Source organism: Lithobates pipiens, unplaced genomic scaffold, assembly GCF_037356315.1.
Source record: "Lithobates pipiens isolate NorthernLeopardFrog02 unplaced genomic scaffold, aLitPip1_a1.2 Scaffold_22, whole genome shotgun sequence".
Classification (NCBI taxonomy): Eukaryota; Metazoa; Chordata; class Amphibia; order Anura; family Ranidae; genus Lithobates; species Lithobates pipiens.
The window spans coordinates 165,964,172-165,976,392 of NW_027507784.1; the positions used below are offsets into that span (position 1 = coordinate 165,964,172).

At 39.2% G+C, this 12,221-nt stretch overlaps 1 protein-coding gene across 1 annotated transcript in view; it reads right to left on the bottom strand.

Moving 5' to 3' along the window:
- Positions 1-367: 367 nt before the first annotated feature.
- CYP20A1 (cytochrome P450 family 20 subfamily A member 1) overlaps positions 368-12,221 on the bottom strand; it is a 120,432-nt gene continuing 108,578 nt past the window's right edge. Inside the window, exon 13 of the mRNA XM_077448571.1 lies at positions 368-2,310. Coding sequence (XP_077304697.1) covers positions 2,160-2,310 — 151 coding nt within the window. The 3' untranslated portion in view covers positions 368-2,159. The remainder of the gene's footprint in view (positions 2,311-12,221) is intronic.

Consider the following 12,221-nt stretch of genomic DNA (forward strand, 5'->3'; position numbering starts at 1 on the left):
AAAAAAAAAAAAAAAAAAGCTTCAAATGGAGTGGTTATTGTGGGCTGTTCTTTTTTCAGCCATTTACTGAAGCCAAGTGTTTTATCTGGCTAGGAATTAAATCTCTTTATAGGCCTGGCAGAGTAACTATAACACTGCATATTGTTAAATGGCGAACAGATGTGCTAGAATATTCTGCGATAAAACACAGAAGGTGTGACACATCCCTCGTAGGAACCTGACAATATATTATTAACAGTGCAGAGAAGATTTTCAACAAGCTTATTTTAGAAGGATGTCGAGTTAAAGACAATATATCCAATAGTCAGTGGTTAGAATTATGTATTCATAGCAAATGTCTTTCCCAAATACACACAAAACAAACAGATTACATTTGTAAAATTTATGTATATTTTTCACAGTCATTTTGTTCATAGATAAAAATTAATTTACATGGCAGTGATGTTTACAAAGAATACATGTCTGAAAAAGGCACAGTAGGTTTATCAATTGTAACTGATAAAAGATATCACTCCTAGTGATTTATACATATCAACAGCAACATGATTTATATTAATGGGCTAGGTACACCTAGTAGTAGAAAGCATACATTTCAATATGGTATATGGCAATAATGCAACCGTCCTTAATAGATTCATTATGCACTTCAATGAAGATGAAGGTAATTCAGTAATGTTGGGGCACTCCATATTGATGGCTTGAAAAAGTACAGTTCATGGAAAAGATGTTCAGGATTTGCCCAAAATCAGATAATCTTTGCCAAAGTGTTTGTGTGCTTATATGTGTTACAACCGAAAAGTTCAAAGAATAGTTCACACAGGAATGCAACTGCTCTGCCTATTTAAAATAGGAACACATTTTGTCCAAATGTAAGGCAAGCCAAAATGAGTGCCGCCTCTTCTCCATTAATAGTTTGTTTCAGAAAAAAAAAGTGGAAAACTTTATGGAATCTATCATATATCCACAATATAAGCATAATGTACATGGGCAGAAGGTAAAGATGATACTTTGCCAAGACTAGAACACAAACAGTCCAGGATTAGAACCTTCCTATGTCTTCTTCAGGACTCCTTGAACACACATCAAGAATTTCTATGGAGGTCATTTGCTACTTTCCATTTCTGGGCCAAGAAAAGACAATCTCAACCTTTCACTGTGTTTTCACAAAGGTTGTATGAAATGTCACATGAATCAGGAGTAAATATCATGGCAACGTCAGGCATAAGATGATTAAAGTCGTGCCTTCCAAAAATGGTCAGCTTTATATTATAGGGCCATTCACTGCCAATGCACCAGAACAGAAAAAAGAATCGCCAAGTTACAATTATAGGAGCTGTCATTTTTAATTTCAGTGGTGCAGGCTCTGAAATGGTCAGCCTAACGTTTCACTACTTAATGAGACATACTTCTTATAGCAAGTGTCTGCAATTCAGACATCCCATCACTGGGAAATGCATTAGGCCAATGCAATATTTTGGAACTCTTGGTATGTACCTGCTCATATGGAGGTCAGAGACTCACTGAGTACTATAAAAAAAAAAAAAAGGTAGAGGGAAATTACAGCTCCAGAGAATACAGAGATTACATTTTTTTTTTTTTTTTAAACAGAAATGGCACTAAGGTAATACTTGCAAAGTCTGGTGATATTTGCTGTCACAATGAAAATATTTTTTAAAACAGGGTGTACACTGTAGAACAAATTAGACCCAAGTTTAAAAAAACGCCCTTCCTGAATATAAATTCAACATTACAAAATAATATACAGATATTGTGAGTTAGGAAGATGCGTGTTTCCATCTGGATCTAGACAAAAATGGCAGTGACTGCATTACTAAATATTGCTTTATACCAATAACTGGGTAATTGTCCATTCTAGGACAAGGTTGTAATGCTATTTTAGGGCAAATATATTAAAGGATTTGGTCAGTGATTTAGAACATGTGGGTAAATCAGGAAATCAGCTTTGTCTGCATTAACACTGGTTCCACTGTTCTCATAGTGCACTCATTTTACCATGCAAAAAAAAGTTCCTTACAACAGATTAATAGGCAGACAATGTAGCCAATATTGTCTCAACCTCCATCTGCTGGAAAATGGAGCTGTTTCCCAAATGTTTCTGGGCTCTCCAGCTGACCATGAAGTCCACTCGACTTGTTGGCTTAGCTTCTTTTTGACACTGTGATCCATGCCTCTTCTTTAGGAGAAGTCACTAGCTCATATTTGGTCTCCATCACTTGACCTTTCACAGGTAACAAATGCAGTTTCCGCACAAGGACACTGAGGAGGACTGTTGCCACCATGTAGGCAAACCTAGGGACAAAAAAAAAAAAAAAAAAAAAAAATGAATATGATTAACAAAATCTTGTGGAACAACACAGCCACTTAAAGTGCAAGCAAATTTATTTATATATAATATATATATATATATATATATATAAATAAAAAAAAACAACAACAAATAAATGCAGCTCAGTATTCATCACTTTGGAAATGCAGACAGCTGAATTGAACAGCTTCTTGTGGCCTGTCCTAGAACAAGGCTCAGATTGGGAGATGGAGAAGCAGCAAGAGGAGTCAATCAGTTGTGCTGCAGTGCTCATGTGCCAACAAGGAGCATGCTGACAGATGGAAAGAGAAGCTCATCAGATTGTTTCTTATCCAGTATTGTCCTTTTACAGGCAAGGGGCATGAAAAAGGACCTTGCTGCATTACTTCATTGCACCAGAGAAAAATCATGTCTCCTGCCCCCTCAGACAGAGTTATGCACACACATCCTTTGACAGGTTAAAAACTCCCATATGAGAGGTCAGTTCTCTGTCATTTACTTAATGCTGCCAAAGCCTGCATCACTTTGCGATAGAAAGACCCTGACCCTCCGTCTATTTCAATGTGGCTCAGCAAGGTAGGAGGATATCAACAAACTTGAAGAGTTTTGTGTCGATTTAATAAAGACAAATCCACTTTGCACTACAAGTGCACTCGCTGTAGATCTGAGGAGAAGATCTGAAATGAGGGGAAGCACTGCTGATTTCATCATTCAATCATGTGTAAGCGAAAATGCTGTTTTTCTTTTATACTTTGCATGTCCCTCTCAGATCTACAGTAAGTGCACTTGTAGTGCAAAGTGGATTTGCATTTAGTAAATTAACCCCCCTATGCTTTCTGCTCAGAACAGACGAGAGCGATATAAGAAAACATGGCTTCCTTGGAACAAGTTTATTTATTCAGATAAGGACAAGTTCCTACTGAATATTTGACTATGGGATTAATCTCTCCCCGCCGTTCTAGCGTCCCCACTTGCCAGTACTGTTACTCCTTTTCTGATAGCCAAGTCAGTTTTAGAGAAGATGTCCATATACGCCTATAGAACGTTTGAATGTTTGAGGTCCATTAACATTGTGATCCTGAGGTATTTTAGTGACGCTAATAAAGAGGTGAAAGAACCAAGAAAATGTACACCACTGAAGAGCTGTGCTGTAAACAACAAAACTTAAATCAGAATGTACATAGATTTTTATGTATTTATTAGGTTTCTTCCACAGTCACATTTGAAAATGTTTTTCTACATTTCACTCAGAAAAATATGAAACACTGCAAATTAATATTAAAAAATTGACATCATACACGCACCAGGTGGTAAGCTCTATGAATCAGCAGTTCCCTGCACGGGTGAATGATTCAGAGGAGGGATCTCCCTCCCGCTACTGAACAAGTTATTGGCATCATTACACTGCTAAGCAGGCAGGCAACACAGAAAGCTGCAAAAGCAAACCTGAAAAACAGTGAAGTCATGCAACGCTGTACCCAAATTAAATTGATGTCCTTTTTTCCCCACAAATAGAGCTTTCTTTTGGTGGTATTTGATCACCTCTGCATTTATTTTTGCGCTATAAAACAAAAAAGACAATTGTGGAAAATAAAATATTTTTTACTTTCTGCTATAAAACCCATTCAATAAAAATAAAAAAAAAATATATAATTTCTTCATAAATTTAGGCCAATACGTATTCTGCTACATATTTTTGGTTAACAAAAAGCATACAGTCAGGTCCATAAATATTGGGACAGCGACACAATTCTAATCTTTTTGGCTCTATACACCACAATGGATTTGGAATGGAAATTAAACAAACAAGGTGTGCTTTAACTGAAGGCTTTCAGCTTTAATTTGAGTGTATTTACATCCAAATCAGGTGACCAGTGTAGGAATTACAACAGTTTGTATATGTGCCTCACACTTTTTAACAATCATCCATCAAACTTTCACTTTTAATACTTGGTTGCAAATCCTTTGCAGTCAATTAGAGCCTGAAGTCTGGAAAGCATAGACATCACCAGACGCTGGGTTTCATCCCCGGTGATGCTCTGCCAGGCCTCTACTGCAACTATCTTCAGTTCCTGTTTGTTCTTGGGGCATTTTCCCTTCAGTTTTGTCTTCAACAAGTGAAATGCATGCTCAATTGGATTCAGGTCAGGTGATTGACTTGGCCATTACATAACATTCCACTTCTTTCCCTTAAACTCTTTGGTTGCTTTTGCAGTATGCTTTGGGTCATTTTCTATCTGCACTGTGAAGCTCCGTCCAATGAGTTCTGAAGTACTTTGCCGATTATAAGCAGATAATATTGCCCAAAACACTTCAGAACTCATCCTGCTGCTTTTGTCAGCAGTCACATCATCAAATACAAGAGAACCAGTTCCATTGGCAGCCATACATGCCCACGCCATAATCCTACCATCACCACCATACTTCACCGATGAGGTGGTATGCTTTGGATCATGAGCAGTTACTTTCCTTCTCCATACTCTTCTCTTCCCATCACTCTGGTAAAAGTTGATCTTAGTCTCATCTGTCCATAGGATGTTGTTCCAGAACTGTGAAGGCTTTTTTAGATGTTGTTTGGCAAACTCTAATTTGGCCTTCCTGTTTGAGGCTCAACAATGGTTTACATCTTATGGTAAACCCTCTGTATTGCCAGCTGTTGTGAAGGGCGTTTTCTTTACCAGGGAAAGAATTCTTCGGTCATCCACCAGTTATTTTTCTTGGTCTTCCAGGTCTTTTGGTGTTGCTGAGCTCACCCGTGCATTTTCTTTTTAACCACTTCCCACCCGGCCAATGCACATATACAGCCGGGTGGGAGCCGTCTACTCCTGATAGGACGTTCAGGAACGTCCATCAGGAGGAGCGGGATCGTGCCCGCGCAGCGGCGCGATCCCGATGCGCCTGTGTCACCGGGACACGGCGCATCTCAGATCGGCAGGAGGGCTCTGTGATTGGCCCTCCTGATCACATGACGGCCGTGTCCAATCACGGCCGTCATGTGATGTAAACAAACAGCCGGTTGCTAGGCAATCGGCTCCTCCTCTCCTCACACAGAAGTCATCGCTGAGGAGAGGAGAGCAGATTGCTGCAGCCGGCTGATGATCAGTGAGTATGAGCTGTTTTTTACAGCTTGTTACTCACTGATCTTCAGTCTAGTGTAAACACACAACACACCACACAGTGTAAACACAGTCCCCACATATGTCCCCATAACACACATGTCCCCCACATATGTCCCACTAAAATCACTTGTCCCAATGATTATGTGCACACATATGTACGTGATCACCTGCACACATATGTACATGATCATTTGCGTACATATGTCCGTGATCACACAAACCAATTATTATACACTTAACGGAATTTTTTTTACCAAAAACATGTAGCAGAATACATTTTGGCTTAAATTTATGACAAAATTTGATTTTATTGGATTTCTTTTAAAATAGAAAAAAGAAAATATTGTTTTTTTTCCAAATTTCCGCTTTTTTGCGCTTATATCGCAAAAAATAAAAAACGGAGTCGTGAATAAATACCACCAAAATAAATCTCTATTTGTGCGAACAAAATGATAAAAATTTAATTTGGGTACAGCGTAGCATGACCGCGCAATTGTCACTGAAAGCGCTAGAGCGATGAAAGCTGAAAATTGGGCTGGGAAGGAGGGGGGAGGCGAAAGTGCCCTGTATTGAAGTGGTTAAGGATGTTCCAAACAGTTGATTTGGCCACATCTAATGTTTTTGCTATCTCTCTGATGGGTTTGTTTTGTTTTTTCAGCCTAATGATGGCTCGCTTCACTGATAGGTGACAGCTCTTTGGATCTCATATTGAGAGTTGACAGCAGATTCCAAAAGCAAATAGCACACTTGAAATGAACTCTGGACCTTTTATGTGCTCCTAGTAAATGGGATAACACACACCTGGCCATGGAACAGCTGAGCAGCCAATTGTCCCATTAGTTTTGGTCCCGTAGCCTCCCTAGCGGTATTAACGAGTCTGGCTCGGGGTAAGATTTCATTACTGTAAGCGGTATTCCCGAGACTCGGGATCGCATCGCTGGATCCATGGAGGGGGTTACTTACCTTGTCCCCTGGATCCAGCGATGTCTCCCCGTCGTGTCTCGCTCGATCTGTGACAGTGCCAAGCTCCGTTCCCTGCGAGCGTTGTGACGCACAGGACGGAGTTCGGCACCAAATTCAAAAAGTAAAAAACACAGTATAGATACAGTATATTGTAATCTTACAGATTACAGTACTGTATCAAATAATTACACATCCCCTTTGTCCCTAGTGGTTTGTCCAGTGTCCTGCATGCAGTTTTATATTATAAATACTATTCTTTATGCCAGGAAACTGGAAATTGGCCATAGCAACCAAAAAATGTCCGTTTACATCAAAAGTGGTTATAGACCAGCTAGAAAACAGCAATAATTAGAATCACTCGCAGAATTGAGCGATAGTAATTTGTGGGGAAATTCGTCAAACACTAAAAGTAATGACAGCGACAATTCTGCAAATCAGCACATTTCAGTGTTTTTGATTTGATTACATTATTGAATAATTTTTATTATTATATTTGTTATTATTTATAGTAATATATATATATAATTTATGATTTCATATTTCAAATTTTACCCGGGATGCCCATTAGACTCGTTTAGATGGATTTAAGTGATTTCTAAGAATTACAGGCCTACAATATAAAACGCCAAATTTCCATGCAAAATAATGGTACCGCTTTCAGCACCTAAAATCTGAAATAATCATACCACCAGGGGAGGTTAAAAAGCAGGAGGCACATATACAAACTGTTGTAATTCCTACACCATTCATCTGATTTGGATGTAAATACCCTCACATTAAATCTGAAAGTCTGCAGTTAAAGCACATCTTGTTTGTTCCATTTCAAATCCATTGTGGTGGTGTATAGAGCCAAAAAGATTATGAATTGTGTCGTGGTCCCAATATTTATGGACCTGACTGTATATTGGTTTTCAAAAAAGTTCTAGTGTTTCACAAAAGTTATAGCTTCTACAAAACGATGGGAAATTTTTATTCACTTCATTTTTTTTGCCAATAATGGCGGTGATCAGCAACTTATAGCGGGACTGCAATATTGCGGTGGACATTCTGACATTGATCCTTTTGACATTTTTTGGGGACCAGGGACACTAATACAGTGATCGGTGCTATAAAAAAATAAATAAAATACATGCACTGTCACTGTACTAATGACATTGGCTGGGAAGGGGTTATCATCAGGGACAATCAAAAGGTTAACCGTGCACCTAACCTGTGTTTTACTAAACTGTGGGAGGGGCTCTTACTAGGGGAAGACATGGATGCTAGTTCCTGCTTAGCCTCCTACTATGCATGATCACAGCATGAGCGTGCCGCCCGCGTGCCTGCATGGAAGGGGGGCGAATCGCCTATATATACACACACATGATCGGGTGCAGAAGTGCTGCCCTGTAGCAGTAAAACTGCTATATGGCTGACCTTAAAGGGGTTAAACAAGCAGGTCAGGGCATTCTAACAGAGGCTGGGTCAGCCATGGATCTAAATAATTTGTAGCTTAACAAAGAACTATAATCTTAAAGTGCATCAAAAGCCAAAGTATAAAAAAATATATTGCAACTTAGTAGTTGCAATATTTTACATATATGAGTCAGCTGCATTCGTTTTCTTTTTTTTCCAGGCTCGTTTGTAATTTTGGTAAATGTTGCCAGTAACACATTTAACAGGACCGATTTGTTTACTTTTGGCATCTAATTCAACACACGTGTATCATTTGTGTCAGAAACATAAAAAGTGCTTTACATAAAATCTGTTATTTGCATCCTCACAGATGGCTCCTGTAATTGGATTAACTGCCCTCCATAGTCCTCCAAGAACTACATGTCAGTCAGTAAAAGATAACAGCAGCAAGAAATAGCTAAAGATTGTGCAATCACACCCTTCCATTGCCAAAAAAAAAGCAGACATCATAAAGTGTAAACATAAAATAACCAGATATAAATCTTTTGATTGCTTTTTATAAGCCTGTATTGCCATAAAGATATTCTGGGATATAGGTTTATTAAGCATAGACCCCATGAAGGCATTGTACAATACTAGCACAATTAGCAACTTGATTTTGGCCTTGCTCAGGTGGTCGATTGGTCAGGTCTTCAACATGCAGGTCATCATCTGTCATTTGTAAACATGTTCACACAGTGGACACAGATAAAAGGCACGGCCATTTGCACAGATGCCTTTGAGTTTACTTAAATATTTTGTGTGACAGCTTCATTTGTCTGTATTTAGAATAGGAGTCAAGTCTGAAAGACACTGCTCCTCATCTGATCTCGGCTAGCGGTTTGTTGTCTACAGGTAAAGCTAGTCATACAGATCGAAAATTCATCTGGTTTAGTAGGGATTGGCAGAATTTTGTTCAGTGTGCAACTGTCTCTGCTCGACAGAAGTTGATCCTTTGAGCGACATCTTTCGAAGGAACAAACAAATTTTAGCGATCAGCAACTGCAGAAAATCAGCTGCTGATCAGTGTATTCTGACAGTTCCTTCATCTACCTCATTTGTGTGGATGGAGAAATCTGTCAGTTTCCTCATTCAGCAGGCTGAATGGTTAATCTGAGCATCTTAACACAGGACTATCTAGTAATGTACTGTAAATCTGTACAAAAATAAAAAACCTTGCAGGAAGATTCATACCGATTTTAAGTGATCCTCCGAGTCCCTAAATCCTTGGTTCCCAACCTGCGGCCCCTTTGGTATATGATATGCAGCCACTGGACCTCAGCAGGCTGTAATGGGAACATTGATTAGAGAATAGCATGGATCTCTACTAGCCTCTTGTAACACGATCCCAGTTTCATACTGTCACCTGTAGCATTTCCACACATTGACTCCAATAGGGCTTCAGGTTCTGGCAGTCCTCTCCTCCCATTACATATATTGAACATTATGCGCCGCCCTTTGGTGATGTCAGGGGCCCCATCAGAGGTCCCCTTTAGCTCATAGGTGGACATCCACTGTGCTAAAGGGCCAGGCAATGTTGAATTTCTGCAAGTTTCAGGCCCCTATGCCAGCTCATGCAGGGGAAGACCAGTAGTGGATGTTCCTGTGGGATCATTTATGTCAGATTCAAACTGTTGTGGTTTGTTAACATGCTTTGTAGGAAGACACAACAGAAGAGGGAGTAGGGTAATATGGCGCTCTCTGGGAATAAAAATAAATAAATAACAACAATATATATTATATACAACAATGAATTAAAATATTAAGATAAGCAATGAATCGTGTCTGTATAACAAACGTAAATTGATTTGTATGTGTGGGTTGTAAATATATCCACACACCAGTGTCCACAATAAGGGATTTATGGTCTATGTAGATCATCAAGGTGGTCCGTGAGGAGGGTCCATAGTACAAGCTGTACCCTAGTGGGCTGCCAGTCTTAAAGCAAGAAGTAGCTCTAGGAAACAAATAGAGAAAGAGATGGCGCCCTCTAAGTGCAGCAATAAAGTTACTCAAATGTATTAAAAACTGTTTACAAACACTCACATTAGATTAGTGGTGTAAAGGCACATCTTGGATACAATGTTTCATCCGCATTTCCATAGGCACGACTCATGGGGCTGTAGTAAAGGGTTCATAGCATCTAACTTTTTGGCTGATGGTTAGTGGCTTAGTCCATTCCATGAAGTTCTTCAGGATGGTCGAGGTAGTGCTGGTCGCTGTAGTACCCTTGGTTGTGTTCTTCAGGTCTGTGTCATCAGAAGACGGGCTGGGATAGGCGGCGCTTCGGAGCATGCATGCTCCTTCATCAAGCTTTAATAATCAAGCCTAAGCCACTAACTATCGGCCAAAAAGTTAGATGCTGTGAACCCTGCACTACAGCCCCATGAGTCGTGCCTATGGACATACGGATGAAAAATTGTATCCAAGATTACACCACTAATCTAATGTGAGTGTTTTTAAACCGTTTTTAATAAATTTGAGTAACTTTATTTCTGCACTTAGAGAGCGCCGTCTCTTTCTCTATTTGTCGGAAGACAGCCCATTCATTTGAAAAGACTGTACAAAGCAGCAAAAAGGCGGTGGACTACACCATTTTTGGAATACAGCGCATTACTATGCATTGTATTCTGCACTGAAGTGTCTATATTGAGTATCCAAGATACCAGAGATACTGTATTGCAGGCCAGGGATTGACTGGCCACATGTACAATACTGGGTAGACTGACCCCCCTAAGTGGATTATACAGGTAACTTACAAGTACCTAGACCACAAGATGATGCAAAAGTGTTAGCAAACTAATGTTTTTGTAACAGTGCACAATGCAGAACAAAGTATCACATCAGATACGAATAGCAGCAGCATGTTTATCAGTGTCTGCCAAGCTTCACTGAGCAGAAGGCACACAAATCTAATTTATGACTACAGATAAAGCCGGTTGTTCATGTGATCATCATAATGCAATTCATCATACTATATAAATAACAGGTTAAGATTTACAGTGCCTGGAAAAAGTAATCATACCCCTTGACATTTTCCACATTTTGCAATGTTACAGCCAAAAACGTAAATATATTTTTATTGGGATTTTATGTAATAGACCAACACAAAGTGGCACATAATTGTGAAGTGGAAGGAAAATGATAAATGGTTTTCAAAATGGTTTACAAATAAATATCTGAAAAGTGTGATGTGCATTTGTATTCAAGCCCCCCTGAGTAAATACTTTGTAGAACCACCTTTTAGTGTAATTACAGCTGCAAGTCTTCTTTATGTCTCTACCAGGTTTGCACATTTAGACAGTGAAAATGTTGCCCATCACCGTTGCAAAACAGCCAAAGCTGTCAGAATGGATGGAGAGCGTCTGAACAGCAATTTTCAAGTCTTGCCACAGATTCTCAGTTGGATTTAGGACAGGACCATTCTAACACATGAATATGCTTTGATCTAAACTAATCCACTGTAGCTCTGGCTGTATGTTTAGGGTCTTGTCCTGCTGGAAGGTGAACCTCCGCCCCAGTCTCAAGTCTTTTGCCAACTCGAACAGGTTTTCTTCTAAAATTGCCCATTATTTGGCTCCATCTATCTTCCCATCAACTCTGACCAGCTTCCCTGTTCCTTGCCGAATAAAAAGCATCCCACAACATGATGCAGCCACCACCATGTTGCATGGTTGGGATGGTGTGTTCAGGGTGATGTGCAGTGTTAGTTTTCTGCTACACATAGCATTTTTCTTTTAGACCAATAAGTTACATTTTGGTCTCATCTGACCAGAGCATCATCTTCCACGTTTCCTGTGTCCCCCACATGGCTTTTCACAAACTGCAAACAGGATTTTTTTATGTCTTTCTTAACAATGGCTTTCTTCTTGCCACTTTTCCATAAAGGCCAAATTCTTGCAGTGTACAACTAATAGTTGTGGCATACTCTACCATTTTTGGATGATGGATTGAACAGTGCTCCGTGACATGTTCAGAGCTTTGGATTATTTTTTTTTTTTTTTTATTATAATCTAACCCTGCTTTAAAGTTCTCCACAACTTTATCCCTGACCTATCTTGTGTGTTCCTTGGCCTTCATGATATGGTTTGTTCACTAAGCTTCTCTAAAACAGAACAGCTGTATTTATACTGAGATTTCATTACACACAGGTGGACTCTAATTAGGTGACTCCTGAAGGCAAATAACTAAAATGAATGGTGCACTATTCAAATAACATACAAATTCTTCCTAATAATCCATATAAACACTGTGCCCAGTGATAACATATACAGTAAAAGATGGTGATATTACAACAAGCATCCAAAATAGTAGTCCACTGTGTGAATTAAATCTTTCAAAAAAAGGTACAAAAATGGCATTGATCCATACGCAGTTAA